General features: G+C 35.4%; 1 protein-coding gene across 2 annotated transcripts in view; it reads left to right on the forward strand.

The window, feature by feature from the left end:
• Window positions 1–23,898, forward strand: part of LOC129949545 (endoplasmic reticulum metallopeptidase 1) — a 43,338-nt gene extending 19,440 nt beyond the window's left edge. Inside the window, exons 2-12 of one of the 2 annotated variants that reach the window (XM_056061067.1) lie at window positions 17,682–18,177; window positions 18,242–18,501; window positions 18,572–18,692; window positions 19,133–19,287; window positions 19,347–19,730; window positions 19,792–19,972; window positions 20,033–20,361; window positions 20,427–20,526; window positions 20,880–20,985; window positions 21,052–21,334; window positions 23,506–23,898. In XM_056061067.1, coding sequence (XP_055917042.1) covers window positions 17,682–18,177; window positions 18,242–18,501; window positions 18,572–18,692; window positions 19,133–19,287; window positions 19,347–19,730; window positions 19,792–19,972; window positions 20,033–20,361; window positions 20,427–20,526; window positions 20,880–20,985; window positions 21,052–21,334; window positions 23,506–23,673 — 2,583 coding nt within the window. In that variant the 3' untranslated portion in view covers window positions 23,674–23,898. Of the gene's footprint in view, window positions 1–17,681; window positions 18,178–18,241; window positions 18,502–18,571; window positions 18,693–19,132; window positions 19,288–19,346; window positions 19,731–19,791; window positions 19,973–20,032; window positions 20,362–20,426; window positions 20,527–20,879; window positions 20,986–21,051; window positions 21,335–21,407; window positions 21,801–23,505 lie in introns of those variants that run through there. The other variant, XM_056061066.1, reaches the window with a different exon arrangement.
• The last annotated feature ends 123 nt before the right edge of the window (window positions 23,899–24,021 follow it).

Genomic DNA, 24,021 nt, shown 5'->3' on the forward strand with positions numbered 1-24,021 from the left:
GCAATAAAGTTGAAGCCTATTTAGCCGTATGAAATATGGTGTAATAATTTCAAAATATTCATACGATATTCTATCTTCCCCTGGTGCTTTATCTTTTTTTGCTTTTTCAATAACTATTTTTACCTCATTTTGTGAAATAGGTGCATCAATTATTAAAAGTTGGTGCATATTAAATCGATGGTGCTACCTGTGAAGTGTTGAGCAAACTTGTAAAATGGATTTTCAAATGTTCAATGTAGCCGTTGGAATCTTTTTTCCACTCATAAGCCTAATTCATTTCCAGAACTCCATTGAGTTTTTCGCGCTGTTAACCATTTCAATGTTTCTTTCATCAATTTTGCGCTTTTTTACTTTACAAAGATGTTTGAATTTTTTGTTCGCCGTCGCATAGAGGATTCTAAAACTGATGTTATTTTTCGTTCTGAATAATTTCAAGTACGCAAACCACTTTTGTTTTGTTTTTAGGGCAGACAAGTCGTCATAGAGCAATTGAAAGTCGGCTTTCGAAACAAGTTTTGAGACATGCTTTAAATTGTTTTCCGCTAGGATTTCCTATATTTGGTCTACACTGATTCCTGACATATCCACTTGAACTTTACGTGGACCTCTTTTTGTATCATTAAAATGAACAAGGAAAGTTTTGTCACGTCTTTTTTGTTCATAGGTAGGGTTTTATTTGGCGGATCTTTAAATTTTGATTTTGGTGTCTGCTGATTTACAGATATTTCAAACTGCAGACGGTTTCACAAGGACTTTTTGATTTTGTTTTTGAAAATATCGACTTTTTCTTAGTTTTTGTACAGAGTTTTTCTAAGTGGTTCACTTTGAAAGATAGCAAAATGTCAATCAACAATTAGTTAAAATGTTTATAGTATCGAGATTACTATTAAGGTCTTGACAACTCATCGAATTGTCAGTGACAGTTTTTTCAGTTATCTCAATATTTTTATTAAAGTAAATTATAAGAGTAAGTAATTTCTGCAAAAATTCAGGTTAGTTGAGCGTAGCTTTAAAAGCGTTAACTCCAATTTTTGGTCGAAATTCCTGCCTTAAACTTTGAGTCAGTGTGACAAAGTTAGTTTTGCAAGTGTAAGTCAGCTACCACCGTGCAACGTTCGTTCATGAACAAATTGGCAATACGAGAAAGCCAACTGGGACGGTCTCAACAATTACTTCAGGATCTTTAACTGGTCACTATGCTTCCTCGATAGTGACGTTGACGCCAGCGCTGATATGATCACAAGTTTGATCCTCCTGGGAATGAGAACTTTTATCCCGAATAGGGTTAAAAGCATCAGACCCAAGGAAAACGCATGGTTCGATGCGAGCTGTAAAGAGGTTATTAGGGTTAAGAAGGTAAGTTTCCGTTGTTTTAAAGCCAATCCTACTGAGGAAACCCGGAATAAGTTCAAGCAAGCCAGGAAGGCCTGCAACGCCCATATTCGACGGACCAAATTTTACATGACCAAAAATTACGGCAAAAAATGCTGCAATGTCCCAAAGGCAGTAAAAATTTTTGGTCATTTGTAAAAAATATGAGGAATTCTTCCTCTTTCTCGGTTCCTACGCTCGTTGTGAATGACACTCCATTTGTTAGCGCCTTAGAGAAATTAAATCTCTTTGCTAGGCAGTTCGCCGCCAATTCAACTCTGCCAGTGAGTGTTATGACTCCGCCTGTACTTGAGCGAGTTAATGATTCTATGGGGCAAATCTTTTTTCGCACTCGTACTGTAGCGAGAGTCCTAAAAGATCTTAAGATACACAAATCTGCTGGTCCGGATGGTATCCCCGCTATTGTTCTGAATAGGTGTTCTTCATCGCTGGCAAAACCACTGCGTAAGCTTTTTCATCTGTCCTACTCCTCAGGTCTCGTTCCGAGCGGATGGAAAACCGCATTTGTCCAGCCTATTCCCAAAAAAGGCGAATCTTCCTCACCGTCTAATTATCGACCGATTGCACTTACGCCCCTTCTTTCCAAGGTCATGGAAACGCTGATTAATTATCAGCTCAAGAAATATCTTGAAGAACGGAAGCTTCTTAATGACCGACAGTATGGCTTTCGTAGCAATAGGTCCACTGGTGATCTCATGGTTCATCTCACCGAACAGTGGAACAAATCTTTACATAGTTTTGGAGAAAGTAAGATTATTGCACTAAAAGCGTTTGATAGGGTTTGGCATCAGGCTCTCTTATCGAAAATGCGTGCTTTCGGTTTGCATGAATCCCTACTTCATTGGATTAGTAATTACCTTTCGAATCGTTCAATACAAGTTGTATTGAATCGATTCAAGTCTGAGAACCACAAAATAAATACTGGTGTGCCCCAGGGTTCTGTTCTATCTCCAACACTCTTTCTCATTTTTATTAATGATCTCCTGTCTGCAACATCTAATACAATACATTGTTTCGCTGACGATAGTACTCTTAGCTTTTCATATTCGTTTTCAGATTCACACCCCTCTTCTTCGGATGTGGAACTGCAACGGCAAAATATGATAAGCTCATTAAATTCCGACCTAAACAGCATTGTACAATGGGGAATAAGAAACCGCGTGGAATTTAATGCTTCGAAAACGCAATGCTGTCTTGTATCGTTTAAGCGAAATATACCCCCCCTGCCATTATCCATAAATGGCGCTTGCATCGAGGAAACTGAACATCTGGATATTCTTGGTATGTGTATCACCAACCACCTTTTGTGGAACGATCACATTCGCGATGTCACCAAAAATGCCGCAAGATGTTTGGGTTTTCTAAGGCGATGCAAGAAGTTTTTCTCCCCCTCTGATCTGGCTGTTATTTACAAGACTTATATACGTCCAAAGCTTGAGTATAACTCCCATATCTGGGCCGGTGCTCCTACAACTTACTTAAGCCTCTTGGATAGTATTGAACGTAGAGCATTTAGATTGATTGGTGATATTACCATCATAAGATCATTTACGTCACTTGAACATCGTCGAAATGTTTCTTGTCTCACCCTGTTTTACCGTTATTTTAATGGTTTATGCTCTAGAGAAATAGCCAGTTGCATTCCTCCCCTTAAACAGTTCAACCGTAATACTCGCGATTCTAGGAATGCTCATCAATATACCCTCGAGCCCATCTTCGGTCGTACTGTCAAGTACAGAGATTCGATCTTTAGCCGTTCTACGCGAATGTAGAATGCCTTGCCACACTCTGTCTTTCCCAGCTATTGCAATATTCAGGAATTCAAAACCAATGTGCACCGACATCTCCTTTCAACCCCTCTCTCCCTTTCCTAGTGCTCACACTGTGTCTACATAATAAGGGTAATATATCCCCTTGAGTGTGCGCTTATTATAAAAAAAAAAAAAAATTAATTAACAGTTTTGTAAACCACTCTTCGTGAGGCAGGATGATTGCATGTTTTTCTGTGTTATTAAGCTCCGCATTTTGTAGTCGGCCGCCAGCAACAAGGATATTGTATTCGTTTAAAAGTGGGTTAAAGGAGAGTACTTTACTCTTCTTGCTGATGTTCTTTCAACTTCGTAGGCATTTAAGTTCTTCGGAATATACCTTTTCTTGAAAATATCGAATAATTATACGCAGCGACGTTCAACTTCTGAGCTGTTAAAATACCAGTTTTAATTGGATTATTTAGCTTCTTGCTTCTGCAGTTGTTTTTATATCGCTTGCAATCAGCAGCTGCTCTTATTAACTTATAGTAGTTAGACGATCTTTTGGTGATGTGGATGTCACTAGTTTCCTCTGCTGCAATTGTTAGAACTTTTTTTGTTTCAGGAATTTCAATCACTGTATTCGTTTGTTGTTCTTGTGAGGGCCAATTATCTGAATCGAATTACAGACAACCAGGTCCAAACCACCATATATGATTGCTGGGCATTTGTTCTGGAAAACAGCCTCTAGAACCTTAATCAGCTGCATTGTCGGATGATCGTTGCCTCTTGTATTTATGAAACTTGGTTTGCAACAAATGTCTTCCAAGTAGATAGACATTTTTGGATCCAAGCCAATATGATAGTGGAATCTGTCCAGGCAAATATTTTTTCCACTTGTGAGCCAAAGGTTTTCAAAGTTTCTGCCAGTAGTTTTGACAGCAGATGAGCACCACATACCTCTAGTTTTGGAAGAGGAAGTTTCTTTTTAATTGGTGCTACTTTTGTTCATCACGTAATTTGAGTGGTATGTGTTGAAGCAGTCTATTTTTGGTAGCAGCCCATTTTCGGAGATGAAAACCTGCACTACTAAACATGACTCTGCCATTGTATCCCCTCCGGACATAACATCATCGACATAAAAGTCATGTTTGACTATTTCTGCAGCGATAGGGTACTTCTGTTGTTCGTCTTCAGCCAGTTGTTGAAGAGTTTTAATGGCCACGTTTGTGGCAGATGCCGTTCCATAAGTGACAGTAGTTAGCTCATACCCTTTAATGGATCGATCATTAGAACTTCTCCACAAAATTCTCTGATAGTCTTGGTGGCCTTCATGTATTTCGATTTGGCGGTATATCTTTTCTATGTCAGAAGTGAACACGTACTTATGTTTCCTCCATCTCATCAGAATTGTTGTAATGTCTTGTAGTTTTGGGCCAGCTAATATTAGTTGGTTTAGGCTCACTGTTGTGGTCGATTTTGCCGACCCATCGTTGTTGTACTTGTAGGTTTATTGACGTCATGATGAGGCATGTAAAAAATATGTTCTCGGTTCCGATTATTATAGTCAACTTCTTTCATGTGCCCCAGCTCTAGAAACTCAATTATTACTTGTGTATATTCAAGTTTAAGATTCTGGTTTGTTTAATTGAGTTTCTAATCGAAGGAATCTTGCTATTACTCGATTTTTGGATTCGCCTAGTTGCATAGTTTACATTTTTTCTTGGTTGAATGGGATTTTGACAACGTGTCTCCCATGTGGTTTTCGATAATGTAAATTTGACAATTCGCAAATTAAAAACTCTTTATCGCTGGTGGGGGAAGTAAGTGAGCTTATTTTTATGAATTTTCGACTTTTATACAAAATAAATGCTAAGTGAATAATTTTCAAATAAATAAATGCTAACATTATTTTGATATAAACATTTATATGATACAATTCAATGAAATATGAATATGTTGTTGTTAAACTTTTGAAGAGTGTTTAAAACTATATTTGTCCTCAATATTTTTAAAAAGGCATATTTTCTAAGAACTTGATGTGTTAGAAAAACTATAAGGATGGATTTGAATTAAGGGAAACTTAATCCCTTAAAAAGATATTGTTTTGTTTTTGAAATAGTAAATAAAACTTAATTCTGACTACCATTGACATTATCATAGTCTTCCAAAGCCTGAACTGAGTTCACTTCGAAAACAGTTTAATGACGAACTAAAAATTGATCATTTACTGATAACATTTAAAATAACTCAAAAACACTCTGTAGCCGTTCGTCTTACTCACTTAAGAAGCACCAGATGTAAGTACTCTTCAAATCATACACCCACTTCATTTCATCAAACTTATTCGACTCGTAAACATGATAATTTCATTAAACACTTTATTATGCCCTCTTAATGAGGCTCTTAAACTGCCCAACATTTGATATGCTATTGCTCTTCATCACTATCTATTTTAGTTCTGTCTATTTTTGTGCCCAAAAACAGTTCATTAGGTCATAACACTTACTTAAATACTTAACGTACTCCTAAGCTATACCTATCTTCGACTTTATGAACAAACCCATCGACATGTAAGAAAACCAGAAAACTAAGTGGGAGTTTTTCAAATAAGAAAAAACATTCACATAAGACGCGTATCATCAATGCCGCGCCTTCAAAAAGAAACTATCAAAGCTATCTACTGCATGACTCCATCCTATAATCTATCTATACGATTCAATATTGTGTATAATTATGTAGGTATGTTTTTTTCATTAGAAATATCTCCTACAAAATAAATACTTTTAACACGGTTTTCGATTATAAAATTTCCACCGTACCGTTCACCGGCAACGAATATGACGCCATCCCGCCATCATTTTCCGTACTATATGATGGTTTGGCTATAGACGATACAAGCTGTAGGCTAAAAGCTACATACGACCGGATGTTATGTACATAACGTATGACGAGACGAGTGCTGTTGGTTATGGTTTGAGCATGCGACATATGTTTTCAATTCAACTATATACTTTTAATGGTTCTGCAAATAAGCATCTGTTAGGTCAATAAACAAATCAATTCAATTTCGGAAAGAAATAACATAAGAAAATGTATCAAAGAAAATATCTAAGTCTTAAGAAAATGAAAATTATGATGAAAAGTTCAACATGAAGATCTTAAAATGAAGAAAAATAAAAACAAAATTCAATATTGGCAAATGGCACACTCGCGTTTAGTGCCAAGTTTTTTTCTTGCCAACATAAAGTTTATAAAAATGACAGCAAAGACTTATTGGCTACTTGAGGAGAATTGTAGATGTTACCTAAGTGACTTGCTACTATTGACATTTAATGGATAGTCAGAGTGCTCAAAATTTGTTGATGAAATAAAACTAAATCGCTTCGTTTGAGCTCGAAGTTAACTTTAAAGCTTTAACCTGATCAACGGAAAAATCTATTTTGTGATAATAATATGAAATGTTTTTTGTCCAGTTTCAAGGGAGATCTCAAAACATCAAGGGAGGTGTTAAAAAATCAAGGGTGGTCTTAAAATTTCGAGGGAGGTGTTGAAAATATCAAAGGATGTCAGTAGATTCCAAGGGAGGGTACTTTAAATGCTAGATCACTTTGCATGAGTTCGAAACTAAATTTTGAAATATAGTTTGAGCATGCCCGAGTCGAACGTTTGGCACTATTCTGGTCCTTAAAAGGATCTTTTCGCCTCATTTGGTCCTACACACAGAAAAATGAACATCTTGTCATCATTAACGATTTTTTATAGTCCTCATATCATGCTGCATTCTGCTGAATTCTTTCCGTAGATACCGTCCTCTTTTCATACTTACAAAGTTTACCTGTCACATAAGTGACAACAACAAAGATGATGGCAATGACAATGGATGGAGGTAGTGATAGTGAAAATGGTAACGATGGAGCTGGTAAATCCGACGACAGCAACGACGAGGACAACAACGAAAATGACGACGAAGAAGATGATTTCAACGAAGAATTATTACTATTAAATTAATCACTAATGTTAATAAAAACTTCTTTGTTTAATGAATAAAAAAAGAATACAATTAAAATATAAATTACATTATTTTTTCAAAATAGCTTCATAACAAATGAAATGAAAGAGAGTGAAGACAAAGCAAATAGAAAAGAGAAAAAGAGAGAAAAGAAAATAAAAAAGAAAGTGAAAGAGAGTATAGTGAAATAGTATCAGAGAAAGGGAGAGAGGAAATGAACAAAGAAAAAAAGGTATGGTAAAGATGAAAAAGGTTCTTTTGATGCTTTTTGCTGTCGTTATTATTTGATCCTAAACATAGTTTTTGTTCGATATCTGCAAAATTTTAAAAGAAAGTGATCCTCTTTGGAATCTCTTTAAACCTGAATTTTGGGGACGAAAATAGGGCCAGAAATTCCACTCAGTTGGTTACCGGAAAATCTCAAACATACGAAATGTGCATGTTTTTTATTCTATAAGGTAACAAGATAAACTCCAAACTTGGCAGAAATATGCTTTCTGATGAAATCGTATATGATTATGCCTCACATCAAAGGAAGGTCTTAAAATATTGAAAACTCGAGTGAGATCTGATGATTTCAAGGAAAGTTACAAAATTTCTAAAAACGTCTTAAAATTTCAAATAGCAAGAATATTTGGAAATAATGAGGGACTTCTTCAATTTAAAGCGATTTATAAGGAATTCAAAGGATGTTTTGAAATTTGAAGGTATTTCTTAGAATGTGAACGGAAGTCGTGTAATTTCAACGAAGTTCTTGAAATATCAAGGGACGTCTTGAGATTCCAAGAAAAAGGGGGGATTTCAAAGAAAGAGGTGTTTTTTTCATTAAAATCTATTAAGTACGAGTTTTCTGGGAGTCGACAAGATGGAGTTCTTATGTAACTAAAGCTTTAAAGTCTTAAGACCTAAGTTTGTAGCAAAATACGTTGTAGTTTCGATGGTGGAATGACTCTTTTTAAATATCGGTGACGAATCGCTTAGTTGCCATAACGGATAAAATATTTGTAAGGTGGCGCTACAGTCCGGGGAGGACCTGGGCCTCAACCAACATGCGTCTCCAGCTAGCTCTGTCCATAGCTAGCTGTCTCCAGTTTCGCACGCCAAGTTGGTTGAGATCTTCACACACCTGAGTGCGCCACATGAGTCGCGGTCTTCCTCTACTGCGCCGTCCTTCGCGATTGGATTCAAAGACCTTACGGGCTGGAGCGTTGGTGTCCATCCGCTCTACATGACCTAGCCATCTAAGCCGTTGGACTTTATTTCTGCTTACTAGGTCAGTGTCGCTGTACAGCCCGTACAGTTCGTCGTTATATCTTCTCCTCCATTCTCCATCTTTGCGTACGGGACCAAAAACCACCCGAAGAATTTTTCTCTCGAAGCATCCTAAGACACTCTCATCTTTTTTTGACAGGGTTCAGGCCTCGGCGCCATTATAGCTGTCCATGGTGACGTTTTGTCCAACAAGTCGTTGTTCAGTGTCCTTTTTTGATGACAGCATATACTTGGTCTTGCCACTAAACCCATCTTCTTTGCTTCCGTCGCAATGCTCAAAAACGCTCCACTGACATCACGCTTTGATCTTCCAATTGTAATTGGATGGACCTTTCAAAGATTGTGCCTCTAGTGTTGACGGTTGAGTTTGGCACAATTCTTTCCAGAACGATGTTGAAGAAGTCGCATGACAGTGCAACGACTTGTCTAAAACCTTTTTTGACACAAATGCATCGGTAAGAATTTTTCCGACCTTGATAGAGCAGCGTGCATTCTCCATTGTCATTCTGCATAAACGGATAGGATTGACAGGGATGCCAAAACTAGACATTGCTCTGTAGAGCTCTTCCCTATGGATTCTGTCATACGCGGCATTAAAATCGATAAAGAGATGGTGGGTATCGATTTGAAGTTTCTGATTTTTTTCCAAGATCTGCCGGTAGAGTGAATATTTAGTCGATAGATAGTGGACTTTCCTGGTCTGTAGCCACACTGACAAGAACCAATAAGTTGTTGACGAATGGCTTTAGACGTTAACATAATATGGCAGAGAAGATCTTATATGCAATTTTAAGGAGATGAAGCCTCTGCAATTGGTGCAATTTAGAGAGTCTTCTTTTTTATGTATCGGGCACACTTATCGGGCATGCTTTCTTCCGACCATATTTTGCAGATGAGTTGGTGCATGCTGCCTACCAAGTCGCCGCCTGCTGCTTTGAATAGTTCGGCAGCGATGCCGTGAGCTCCAGCAACTTTGTTTGACTTAAGTTGAGATATAGCTATCTTCAATTCTTCAAGGTCGGGAAAGCAGAATTGTTGATCTGCGTCGCCTAGGTTGAGTTGTTCCCTCTCCTTTACAGTGGAATTCGGTTCGTCATCGCTGATATATAATTTGGAGAAGTGATCTTTCCATATTCTCAGCATCCACTGCAGTTCTACTACGGTGTTGCCCTGATCGTCTTTCAGGCTTCGGTTCGTGGCTGATACCCTTGGGAGGTTTTTTTTTACCTTTTGGTAAAATTCACGAACCTCATTCCTGTTGTGACATCTCTCTATCTCCTCAATCGCACGGTTGTCATATCTCATGCTCTCTTTTTTTCCATCTAAGAAGCCTGTGTTCCTCTCTCCTCTTCTGCTCGTAGAGCTCGCGAGCTCTGGTCCTTTTGTGCAGCGCTGTTTTGTATGCCTGCAGTTTCACTGCGTAGGCTTGCCGGCATTCGTCGTCAAACCAGGGGTTTCGCTGTGGTGGCCGGGTGAAACTTCAGAGGCGGCATCTCTGATGGCTGCAAGGCAATGTTGCCACTGGTTTTCAATGCTTAATGCAGGCGGCATAGGACTCCTTAAGAGGTTATTAGAGACTCGATCGGAAAAGGACATGGCAGTCTCTTGCGATTGTAGCCGTCTTACGTCGAATCTTCTCACAATACTTCCTTGTTTTGGCTTGGATCGGGATATCCGTAGCCGTAACTTGGCTTCAACGAGGTAGTGGTCCAAGTCAATGTTGGCAATGTTGTGTCGTGCGTCGATCGCAATGTGGTCAATCTGGTTGACGGAGATTTCCATGTCCCCTTGTGGATATTAAGATGCTTGAACTGCGTACTAGCTACCAGAACGTCTCGCCCCGCAGCAGAATCGACCAGCCTGAATCCGTTGTCGGATCTCCCGATTATGCCACCAAAGATGTCTTCTCTTCCAAGCTTGGCATTAAAATCTCCTAACACAATTTTAATGTCATAGCCATGTCACTGCCCAGTACTCATATGTCTTGTCCAAGAGCTCGAAGAATATATCTTTCATGTTTTCATCTTTCTCCTCTGTTGGGGCATGCGCGCATATTAGTCTTATGTTGGCGAATTTAACCTTGATGCGTATTGTAGTGATGCGCTCGCTCACACTGTTGAAACTCAAGACTTTTTGCCTGAGTCTAGTTCCAAAAACAAATCTACACACAAATAGACGCTGTCGTTGTTCTCGGTAGCAGTCACCGTAGTATCTCAGTCTTTTAGTTTGCGTTTGCCCGGTCCATCCCATCGCACTTCTTGGATGGCGGTTATATCTGCCTTGCAGCAGTTTAGGGCTACCGCAAATTGTTCGGCTGCACGTGGTCTGTTAAGGGACCTAACATTCCACGTACAGATCCGAAGTTCGTTGTCCGTGAGTTGTCAACAGTGAATCCGTCAGTATCCGAAGCTTGTTGGTGCTTCGCAACTAGTTAACTGCCACTATTAGGTTCAAATAAGGAGCAACATTTTTTTTCAATCTCTTTAAACCTCGGAGAACCTGAATTTTGGTGACGAAAATAGGGCCAAAATGTTGAAAGGGGTTGCAAACTGTGTATTCAATTTTACCAAAAAGCAAAGTTTTTAAATTGTAAAATATTAAAAGACAGCTTTAAAAGTGACAGCTGTTAAAATAAAATGTCTTCTTGGAAAACTCTGTATAACAAGTTCAAAATATTAGTTTACCATAAAAAATCAGGTCAAAAACTATTAAAAACCTAATCAACTAAATAAGTCCAACTTAATGAGTTAACTAATTGTGCAATAATATTAATCTAATTTTATGAAAATTTTTTAAAAATTACAAACATACGTAAGCACCAGAATAACGTTACACTACATTGACAAAATTTAAAATTAAATACTCTTTCAAAATACAATCAACTATAACTTATAGGCACTCATTGGTCTCAAAACTTTGCAACAATAAAATATGAATGAAACTTAAAGGTAAAAGTTTAGTTAAAAAAAAAATACATTAAAAACTAAAATAAATACTTAAAATATGTCATGTCGTTACGATATACAAAGTGATCACAGAACATAAAAACAGGGTGTCTCACAGTAAACTCTAGAAAAGATAACCATATGATTTGAGATGAGGTAAATTTAAGAATATTTGTGAGAACATTTTCTCGTTTCCCAGCTCCTCAAGTTACAAGTTCATAAGAACCTTATGACTTTTGGAATTATTTCTTAAATTGGCTCTAAATTTGTCAAATTTTAAACGATTCTTGATTTTTTTAATTTGCCTAAGCAACACAAAACTACAACTTTTTCAATTTAAGGCTTTTTCCATAAATATGATACCAATTTTTTAGATTTTTAAAGTTTTCGTTTGTAAATACCTTAACATATTTTATTTTGTTCATAAAATGTAACGTTTTTTATTTTGAAAGCTCAACTGTGTCCTATGGCGGTGGTGACTATGGACCACCCTGTATATACAAATATCTATAGAAATAAATACCTATGAACCGAACACGTGCATATGTATTAGAAAATAAAATCTATTTTTATTAAAAACAATTTGTAAAGTGCAAAAACCAAACAAGCAAAACAACAACAAAAAATGTTAAAATATGATAAATTCTAAAAATAATTCTTGTTAATGCTTTTGCTTACATTACCCACCTATGTGTTGAAATATTAAATTAAAATAAAATAAAATTTTGAGTCGGTCTCACAGCACTAGTGGCAGCAGCAGCGGGGCAACGATATACATATATATTTTTTGTATTGAAATGTAAATTTAAATTGGGAAAGGTTCTATCGAAAGTGTTATTTCTCTGCCCCCTTTACAAGGCTGCAAGGGATTCTATTTTTATTTATCATTGACCTTGTTAGAGGCGGTGGCGATGGCAGCGGCAGTTGTAGAGGCTGAATGATCTCCAGTACGAGAAAATTAATTATGTTTATGTTTACAACTTGAACCTAGACACACTTGAGCGAGCAGGTTGTTTTTTTTTACTTTGTTCTTTTTTTTGTTTAAATCTAAAAAATGGGATCATTTTAAATTAACAATAACAGAAACTTTTTATGATTTGAAAAAAAAAAGTTTTTGTGTTTAAACTAGATAAAATTATTTATTTTGAATTAAATTAACAAAAATAGGCCTTGAACATTCATGATATTTATTGTCATCGTTTGAGAAAATGTCAAAACAAATTGAAATTATGTTTCGTCTAGTTTCTATTTTGACAGTTTTCATCTTTTGACATTTAACCGTAAAAATCTACAAAATTAATCAAAATGGAACAATAAATTCTTCAAAAAACACTCTGAAATTATTGAAATTCACTGTAAGAATATTGAAAACACTTTTCGCTTATTTTTAAGAACCTCCTCCGCAATATTGAAACTGGTGCAACATTTTGAGCTAAAGGTTAATAGTGATGTGAAGAAAAGCCATTGAGTATGCTCAGAAAAAACTGCGAATTTGCTGCTGAAGCCCGTACTTTTGACGAAAAGTCAAGTCTTAGCGATTCATCATTGGAATTTGGAATTCCACAAATTGTAAAGAATGATTTTTTGAAAGTCCTTTGATCCTCAAAATGTTAGTGTTTGGTTAAGTTTTTTGCCGACGTGGTGATGGATAGCGGTAGGATTGGACCTGTCGACATGTCTTGCTTAAAAGGTTTGTAGATTTTCGCGTTTTGTTAAGAAAGTTGTCATTTGAATTATTCTAAAAAATTTAAAAACTAAAATCAATATTTTGCATAGGATGAAATAGTCTTATTTTAAAATATATTTTTGCCAACGAGATTTTAGTAGCGTTTCTTAAAAGTTTTTATTTCTTATATAAACAAATACAAATTGGTTTAATGAAATTGATTTTAAGCCAATACCTTCTATTGTTCACGTGATATCGAGAACCGAACATCATTTTTACCAAACGTTCGTAATGTTTTTTGTATATTTTATTGTTTATAAAAAAATGGACTGTTGGATCTTTATCAGAAATTGACTGAATGTCGAAAACAATATTTTTAATTTTTGAAAAGACTTTTGAGCCGAAAATCGAGTTTTACGAACTGTTAGAAAGGATTTTTTTAGGGTTTTTAATTTTTTGTTAAAAAACTTTCAATTCGATTTTTAAAAAAAAATTAACCAAATGTTCAAAACAATATTAAAATTAGATTTAACCAAAATCTCGAAGTTTTGAAAAGATATTTAATCAATTTTTACCTACTTTTGGTAATTATTTTTTATAAAAATAAACTTTCAATTATATTTTTCTAAAATTTTTACCAGAGGTTAAAAACTTTATTTTTCGTTGCACAAAATTGTTTTGGAGATAAAATGTTTTTTTATTAGTAAAAATTTCGAGGTGACAAATTTTGTTTTCAGTTTTTGGATTTTTTTTTCAAAAATGTATTTGTTTGGTATCCCGTTACAATACATAATACAGGGTGGGCGCGGTTACTTGCTTATTTTAAAAAATATTGGAAATATTGATTTAATTACTTTATTTGTGTATAGAATATACATTTAAAGTTTTATTTTATTTGATTTTAAAAACGACATCTCGAAAGTTGCACTGAGATAGTAAGAATCTGAAATTGTTTTCCACTTTTTCCAGCAAATCTGTACTTATGTCGGCGATAGCAGCACGATTATTAATTGTAAGATGACGAAGAGTCTTTAGACGATCAGTGTATACAAACGGTTTAAGGTAGCCCCACAGTAAAACCTTGCTGGCCACTAAGGGAGATGACCCGTTCTGGGAAGTGTTCACACAAAATATTCATTGACCTTCGTGCCGTGTCAGCTGTGACGCTATTCTTTTGAAACCACACTTCCTTTACGATCATTTCTTCACGTTTGGGTAGCTGACATAAAATGTCAGTGAAAATTAAGTTCCTCCTGAAGAATTCATCTCACTGTCGGTCGCTTAGGGGATTTCTTTCAAAATCGGCGCCCTTACCCTTTCCATGTTTTTTAACCGTCCATTATGTTTCTTCTGCACACTACCGGTATCTCGAACGTGTCCACCCACAAACAAATGACCTTCAGGTGCGATATTGAAATGATTTCTGCGATGATCGAGCGCCTGAAAGAAAAGTAGGCCTCCACGGCGAAGGGGCACCTTGCTTTGTCCAATGCATTGTTGACACTAAACTAGTCATAACGAAAACCTTATATAACATAGTTTCGAACAAGCCATAAACCAACGCAGGTTTCAGATATGGAAGTAACTACGCCCCGGCCCTGTATAAAATTTAATTCAAGTCTCTAACGTTATTGGTTCGAGAGATATTTAGGGTTAACCAAAATGTTCACCCTTTCTGCATCTTTCTGCCTTAATATCTGTATAACAAAATTTATTTGAAGTTGATATCTCTTCTTGTTCTTCTGAAGCTATGAACGACGGAAAAAACGTCGCCAACGTACGGACGTACGCACGTACGAACGTACTTACACACGCACGCACAGACATCTTTCTAAAAATCTTTTATTTCGACTCTATCGACCTTGAAACGTCGATAAATTTCAAAATTTTCAATTTGACAAATCGGACCCATTACATTAACTTTCTGTTTGAAGTTAATAATGTTATTTTTGTTCAAAGCAGCCCTTTTCCAGTTGTTACTCTGTATTAGACGTAGGTCGCCAGTTCTTAGGAGATGGCGAGAGAAATGTCTCTAGAGCTGCAATTGGTCTAGTCCTTATAGCACTTGAAGTATTCTCTTCTAGAAAGAGGATTACAGACTACTGCAGTGTCTTTTAAAGAGAAGTACTATAGTGCAGTTTCTGAAGCCGCTAAGGATCTTTTTAACACAATTTATAAAACAAATGCAAAGTCATATTTATTGCCAGTCAAGAAATAATCAAGGCTATATCTTCCACTGTCACAAAGTCAAGATTGGTACAGTAATGTCGCAGGGAGCTTGTTTTACTCATCAAAACCAACACCGTTTCCCTCTGTTGAATCCACTAGAAACTGTGACATTGACGGTAATGAAAAGGCACAAAAATTGACCAAAAATAGATCAATGCTCAGCTCAAATCATATCAATAATTTACTGGTCAATAAGTAAAGTAAGTAAACGAACAAATCAACCAATCTTTTATTAAAATCGCAAACAGCAGATGTTCAGCTCTTGAAACTAGCAAAGCTTCCATTAATCTTTTGTTTAAGATTTCCAAAGGCAAAACAAAATTCCTTTTGCAACTAGGAAGGCCTCAGTTAGCGTTACTATGGGACATGAACTACATGAACAAACTAAGTATCGGCTACTCTGATTTTTGTAGAGGATGTGAAGACAAGGAAACGGCTCAAAATATAGTTCAATAATTGCCTTTCGCAGCTCAGGAATACTCACAAATTTACTGTTTAGGGCATACATTTTGCGTTTAAAAATTCACCAAAGACTTTCAATAGAATTACAATTTAGTGAACTTTCCGCCCACACCATCCAAATTTTGTTATTGTACTCCAACCTCTCCAAACTTTGACGTGTAACATGAATTGGGGCATTATCTTACTGGAAGACTTGAAACCGTTTTAAGTAGGAACAAAACTATTCCGAAGCACCTGGATATAAGCTGAACACTTCATCCTTGAAGAGGTGAAGGTAAGTTCACAAAAGGCCCCAAACGAAACCATACAACTGCCCGTACCAAATTTTCTCTAGTAGAAAACCTTTTTTTTCTTTTCTCAGATCGTGCCAATATCTCTTGTAACCATTTGGCCTATCAAGGTTAAAATTCTTTTCGTCATTGGAAATAATCTAATCAAAAACCCATCCTTTTGGAATTTCAAGAGCTAATTGTAAATTAATGGAATGCTTCTTGCGGTTTTCCAATTCCGGTCCATGTGTTGACGGGAAAATTCTAACTTTTCTTGTTTGTAGAATGCTGTCAGATTTTGAGCTGGGAACATTTTGTCTCTTTAATTTTACTCCAGTCCGTCAGGAATTTTCCTGAAAATTGAGGACGACATGATCTGATCTTGAAATTTTCCTACCTAAAAATGTTAAGCTTACGCCACTTGACCGAAAAGCTTAAATTCTGTATCCCTTAAATGTGTACCAAGCCGCATTGTTCTTTGTCATTTTGAAACACATAAATGAATTGAGCTTCACAAATAATGAGGTAAGAGAAATACTTGCCAACTTTTCCAAAACATTTTTGACAAAATTTTCTTGTCTGCTTAGCTTTTTTATTATAAACTTTTAAAGTTTTTTTACAATTTGTGATACAAACATATTTATGTGAAAAAGATTGATTGGATTTAATTGGAAAATGACAACTTGTCACTCAAGAAATTTTTAGTTGTGCCAAACTTGACAACTTCTTGCAACTTGCTCGTATTCCATTAAGCTGACAAATAATTGTTTGGATTCAAAATATGCGAGAAATATAAAGCATGTATGAGAAATAAATGTATTTTTGGCGGTTGGGTCAAAAACATATCTAAATATAAGTGAGCTAGAAAAAAGCTACATTTTTCAAAAGTCACAATAAGGAAGTAAACTTAAAGCAATATACTCTACAGATAGAGTCTTTATCCTCCCTTAATTCATCATATGTGTATTGTTTATTGAATTTAAAAAAAAAACAGTGACTCATATTTAATTAAACTTTAAATTTAACTCTAAAAAACTTAAATTAATTCCATAATAATAACAGACTCGTATTGAATAATTTTTGAATTGACCTTTTCATTCTGAGTTCAAATGGAAAACAACAAATTACATTTTTAAATACCCACATCCACTGCATTATCATGATTTGAAATTTAATTCTTTTCTGACAAATATAGCCATTAAAATACGCAACCCCAATGCCAACCACATTTGCCAGTTTTAATAAGATTTAACTATAAATACATTCCTAAAGGATGTCACTGGAAAATACAAAATGCCATTTATCCCTCGATTCCCGTGCCCCTCCACATTGCAGAGACAATATCCAATGTTTAATGGTCAATTAAAATTTTCAAAAGTTTACGTTTTACTGGCTTGAAGCTAAATGTATACACACAAGTCCCTACTTTATTTTTTTTAAATAAAAAGGATTCGCATCAAAATTTGTTTTTGTTGTTTCTTTTTTTTTTAAATACCCGTTTACTCTATGGATTAATAAAATTTGACTTTAAATTTGTTCATTTCGAACGAATGAATGTTGCCTCTGGAGGGCAATAAACTCTTGATATCGAGTTGATGATGGACCACTTTATATAAAAACATTATAAAATTTATTTTATTGCCACAAGTCACTTAAATTCTCATCCTTCTTATTTTAATTTTGCAGATGAAATCCAAATACGAGAATCTGAAAATCATCTATAACCGTAATAAATTCGGTTGGTATTGGGCGCCACTTTTTCTGAGTTTCTGGTTTGTTCTGTTCTACGTGACCGTAATACCAAGTTTCGAACATTACCCGAATATCTTGCACATAAAAGATGAAGCCAATAATCCGACGAGATTTATTGGTGAGAGGGCTGAAAATAACTTGTTGAATTTAACCAAAATGGGACCGAGAGTTGTGGGAAGTGCTGCCAATGAACAGGGAACTATACAATTCCTTTTGAATGAAGTTGATAAAATTCAAAGTACGGCGAAGAATGATATCTTTGATATTGAGGTGGATGTGCAGGTTGGATCGGGGAACTATGTCCTTTGGAAGATGGTGAATATGTATCAGAGTATACAGAATGTTATTGTTAGAGTTCAGCGGATTGATTCGAACAAAACATCATGTTTGCTTTTGAATAGTCATTTTGATTCGGTGCCAGAGAGTTCAGGTATGTTGCATATTTTGATGTGGTGAAAAGATTATGGATAACTTTGTTGTTGTTTTTGTTATAGGAGCTGGAGATGCAGGTGCTATGGTTGTGATTATGTTGGAAGTTTTGAGAGTGATTACAAAACAGGATACTCCAATGGACCATTGTTTGTTATTCCTTTTCAATGGTGCTGAAGAGAATCCTTTACAAGGATCTCATAACTTTGTGACAAATCATAAATGGGCAAAGGATGCGAGAGCATTGATCAATTTGGATTCAGCTGGAAGTGGTAATCGGGAGCTTCTTTTCCAATCTGGTCCAGATCATCCTTGGTTAATGAATGTAATTCAATATTCTATGCTTTTTTTCTTGGGACTTTTAATAAATGTTGCTATTATTTTAAATGTTCCAGTATTACGGAAAACACATAGTTCATCCGTTTGCATCAACAATTGCTGAAGAACTTTTCCAACACAACTTCATACCTTCAGACACAGATTTTAGAATCTTCAGAGATTTCGGTAAAATTCCTGGTAAGTTTTTTGTTCTAAGGTTATCTCACATTAAACAAACTCATTCGCAATTGTTCTTAATCAATTTCTAATCATCCTTAATCACTCTTAACCATCCTTAACTATTTTGGACCTTTCTGAACTAATTTCAAACATCCTCAACAATTTCCAACCATCCTAATCTATTTTAAACCATCCTTAACCATCCTCAACCATCCTCAACCATCCTCAACCTTCCTCAGCCATCCTCAACCATCTTCAACTATCCTCGACCATCCCCAACCATCCTCAACCATCCCCAACCATCCTCAACCATCCTCAACCATCCTCAACCATCCTCAACCATCCTCAACCATCCTCAACCATCCTCAACCATCCTCAACCATCCTCAACCATCCTCAACCATCCCCAACCATCCTCAACCATATTCAACCATTATAAACAATCTTTTTTATTTTCAGGACTTGATATGGCTCATGTGGTAAATGGCTACGTTTACCATACCAAATATGACAAATTCAACTTAATCCCAAGACACACTTATCAACTGACTGGTGATAATGTCCTCGAACTTACCAAAGCTTTTGCAAATGCTCCTGAGCTTGATGATCCATCGGTAATTAAAATAAAACTTTTGGAAAACATTTTCGTACAAAATTGGTTTTTATTTTTCAGAAACACGCAATTGGTCATACGGTATTCTATGACTTTATGAATTGGATTTTAATTTACTATTCTCAAACTACAGGGGTTATCCTAAACAGTGTAGCCTGCGGTGCGGCACTCATTAGCATCTTCTTGTATGTCTGGCTTTTACCTAAGCACATGGGACTTAGACGATCTCGTACCTTCATTCACTTTGCCATTATTTTTGGAATTCAGCTGCTTTCTGTCATTCTGGCCGTGGGTTTCACTGTTTTGCTGGGAATAATTTTGGATCTTGTAGGGTTGCCACTATCGTGGTATTCACAAACGTGGATGGCTTTTGGGCTTTACTTCTGTCCGATGTTTTTTTTTTTGGGAATCCTGCCAGCGATATATTTACAGAAAACAAAAGAGGTAAGTCCAAAGTAAGTTACCTTTGGATGAAGGCCCGATTTAAGCTTGGGATTGATTTCAGTATGGAATTCCACTTGGAATCGCAGTTCAGTTGTTCATGCACGCCCACTGCCTGATTCTGGTCCTCATCACTATCCCAATGATCTGTTTCGGAATTCGATCGGCTTTCTTGCTCATGGTTGGCATAATTTTCTACACTCTTTCGGTCATCATCAATCTAGTCACTTGTCTTCATAGAAAAAGTAAGTTCTTAAAAGAAAATTGAATTCTATTTCAAATTAACAATTGTGACGTCTTTTCAGCATTCTTATGGTTAATTCCTCACATCGTGTGCCAGATTGTTCCATACCTTCTTTACACCTACAATTGTTACGCCTTCTTCAAGGTTTTCATACCAATGCAAGGTCGTGATGGGCCTGACACCGATCCAGAGGTCCTAACAAGTGGATATGCGGTGATAATTAGTTTGTTGATTGCAGGCTTTATAATTCCGATCTTATTCATATTCCGAAAGACAAAAACTATTCTTTCAATATTTGCCTTAATTTGTGTGATCTTTATTATTCTTGCTGCAACACCCGTTGGATTTCCTTATACAGCGAAGACCTCACCTCAAAGATACTATGTCACGGTAAGTCGTTTAAGTATGTGGTAATTAAACTAAGAGACTTATTTATACCGTCTTTTTTAAAATAGAATACCATAAGAAGGTTCTATAATCCGGACATGACTGTAAGAAGAGAAGACTCTGGATATTATGTCGTACCTGTTGATCGAAAACCCCATTCTCTTGATGGTAAGTAAAAAAATTGTAGACATCATATTTTCACGTAAGCTGTAACTTAAAGCTGTAAGCTTAAGAGTATAAAAAGCTTTAATTGTAAGTTTAGGGATCTTAATCATTTTGAAGCTTTTTTATAAACTCAAACTTTTAAAAAGTTTTATTTTTTTTTGAAGAATTCATTGTGATATCTAAAAATTATTAGCTTTTTTAATTACTCATGCTTGAAATGCTTTTTAAAGCTTTTCTCTTTATTTTGAAACATTTCTCACGTTTAAGCAACGTAAGCTTATGTAATCTCAAACAGGGCGCCATTTAAAGAATAATCTCTCTTTTCCTCATAAAATAATAAATATTTTTGTTTTCAGAATTTTTCTCAAACTCGAATCTCACCAAAGCTTCCAGAACTGAAGACTGTGAAACAGAGCTGATGTGTGGTTTTCCTATTTACAATGCCAGATGGTTAGGATATAAGTAAGCTCAATAAAAAAAGCTTCCTCTAGAACCAAAATAATGTTAAAATTTTGTATTTTTTTTCAGGAGCCAAAGCTTTTGGATACCCGGTCCAAGTCCCCAAATAATTGGCATCCCGTCTATGCGCATTATCTCAAAAGAAGCCGTTTCAGCAACCAATATTAAATTCCAAATTGAAATCTCTGGACCTGACCATATGGGAATATTCATTCAGCCGTTAGACGATGCTAATCTTGTTGATTGGTCTTTTGACAAGGAACCAATCGATCAACAATATACACCGCCATATTTTGTATATTTCTCCTATGGACTTGATCCTGCCCCTCTTAAATTTTATTTGGAATTTGAGGTAAAAGTTTGAGTTTGATGTCCCTTTTTTTTTTGATGCTCTTACTTTTTCCATCTTTATATTTTACTCACAGAGATACAGCCCAGATTGGGAAGGTCCAACATTTGACATGGCTGTAATTGGACATCTGGTTCATCATGAAATTCATTATACCGATGAATTTAGGGGATTCATTAAAACTTTCCCCGAATGGTCATATCCCACAGCATGGACAAGTTCTTATCAAAGTTGGAGGCTGTAAATATTTAGACTTAAACAAACTAAAATATTTCTAAATTATCTAATAAATAGGTATATCTCTTTATTTTTGCCATTAATCGAGCAAACTTTTTAATGTAAATTATTTATATGCTTACATTGATATAGTTTAATATATTGTGTAAAAATTTTGTTTGTAATTTTAATTTTAATTAATTTTATTATTTCTCATAAAATTAGGATAAATAAAGTTAAATATTAAAATCAATCATTTTAAGTATTCTTTTGATTTGATATAAAAACAGATGACAGCGTTCTAAGTTTTACCTGTCACAAAACTATATAACTTGACTTTTGATGTTTAGCGTCTCATCTTCATTTTTAAAAGCAAACACATTATTTTTTTAATTTTGAATTTATTTTCCAAACGTAAAATAAATTTTCACTAAGAATTAAAATAAATAAAACAAAAAACTTAAATCAAAACTAAAATTGCCAGCTTTCGTGTGATGCAACCCAAGCCGTTGGATACACCCATTCGGGAAAGCTAGCTAAATACTTTTTATATTCTTTTGTGTAATGCTTTTCATGATGCATCAAATGTCCCCCCACAGCCAACTTAAAAGTCGGTCCTTCCCACAATTCATTCGAGCGCTCCAATTCGATCCAGAAATTCAATGGAATAAGCTCTTTGGAGTAAGTTGTATAGATAAAATATGGTGGTTTATATTTAGCATCTTCCAACGGTGTTCGGTTGAAGGACCAATCGGTGACTTTAACACCTTCCAGGGGGCCAATATACACCACCGTTCGATCAGGTCCGCTGAGGGTGAATTCAAAGCGAACTTTTGTCGGTGTTAGAAATGTTTTCGCCTTGAGTTTAAGATTTACGGTTTCGGTAATTTTAGGCCGTCCAGATGGTACCCATCGACTGTAATAACTTTAAATGGAAAAATAAACCTTCCATGAATGATTCAAGAAAATATTGGAGAAGTGCAAACTTACTTCCAGTCCTTCCAACGAGTGCTTGACAATGGAAGTCCGCAGTATAATTCATTGTGACAGTTCTCTTGGGTGTAACTCAATGGCATTGCCCCCTTAAACACGGAGTCTGAAAATTAGAAAGTCAGTAAAGATTTTTGCTAAGAAAAATCACACATATTGAAGTTTACCATCTAAGTTGACATCTCGTGGATCAACAGGCTGGACATAATAACCAGACTCATTTCGGGCAACTTCACCGCCATAATTGCGGAACACTCGATTAGTGTGCTAAATGAAAACTTTCAATAACAATATTTCTAAGTCGGTAAATTGTGAAGGAAACTTACGATAACGTAGAACCGTTTTGCACTGACATCCTTTTCAAATGGAAAGCCAATAGGTGAAAAGGCAAAAATGAAGAATATCAATGTTATAACAAGAAACGATGAGAAAAATAACTTTGGCTTCCGGAAGTAGTGGAAAAGTGGAACCTGGAAAGAAAAAAAAATTGATCTCAAAACATGTTATCATAGTTTTCCATATTTAAAGCGGTGTTCACACTGGCAGTTCTCATTTTGGCATTTCACATTTTGTCTTCCTTCCATTATTTTTTCAATCTATAAAAATCTGTCTCACTTCAATATCTCTGTTAAGCTTTGATGTAAGGAAGAGACAAAATTACGAAATGTCAAACTGAGTAACTGTCTTCTGTCATAAATCTCTTCAATAATGCAATAGATTTTCTATTAGAATCAAAGCAAAATATAATCAGCTTTGTAAACAGACGCTCACAGAGCTGCCATTTTATTTCAAAGTTTCTGAATTCTTCTGTCATCATCTTTTGACTTTATTTTATCGTATACACTTCTCTGAGATTGATTTTATAAAAGGAACATAAAACCAGAGCTCAAATGAACCTGAGATTACAAAAACAGGTTCCTTTTTTGTGATGCTCTAACTTTTTCCCTCTTTCTTTTTTTGACACACAGAGATACAGTCCCGATTGGGAAGGTCCAACATTTGACATGGCTGTAATTGGACATCTGGTTCATCATGAAATTCATTATACCGATGAATTTAGGGGATTCATTAAAACTTTCCCCGAATGGTCATATCCCACAGCATGGACAAGTTCTTATCAAAGTTGGAGGCTGTAAATATTTAGACTTAAACAAACTAAAATATTTATAAATTATCTAATAAATAGGTATATCTCTTTATTTTTGCCATTAATCGAGCAAACTTTTTAATGTAAATTATTTATATGCTTACATTGATATAGTTTAATATATTGTGTAAAAATTTTGTTTGTAATTTTAATTTTAATTAATTTTATTATTTCTCATAAAATTAAGATAAATAAAGTTAAATATTAAAATCAATCATTTTAAGTATTCTTTTGATTTGATATAAAAACAGATGACAGCGTTCTAAGTTTTACCTGTCACAAAACTATATAACTTGACTTTTGACGTTTAGCGTCTCATCTTCATTTTCAAAAGCAA

The sequence above is a fragment of the Eupeodes corollae genome, chromosome 3 (assembly GCF_945859685.1).
Source record: "Eupeodes corollae chromosome 3, idEupCoro1.1, whole genome shotgun sequence".
NCBI classification, from domain to species: domain Eukaryota; kingdom Metazoa; phylum Arthropoda; class Insecta; order Diptera; family Syrphidae; genus Eupeodes; species Eupeodes corollae.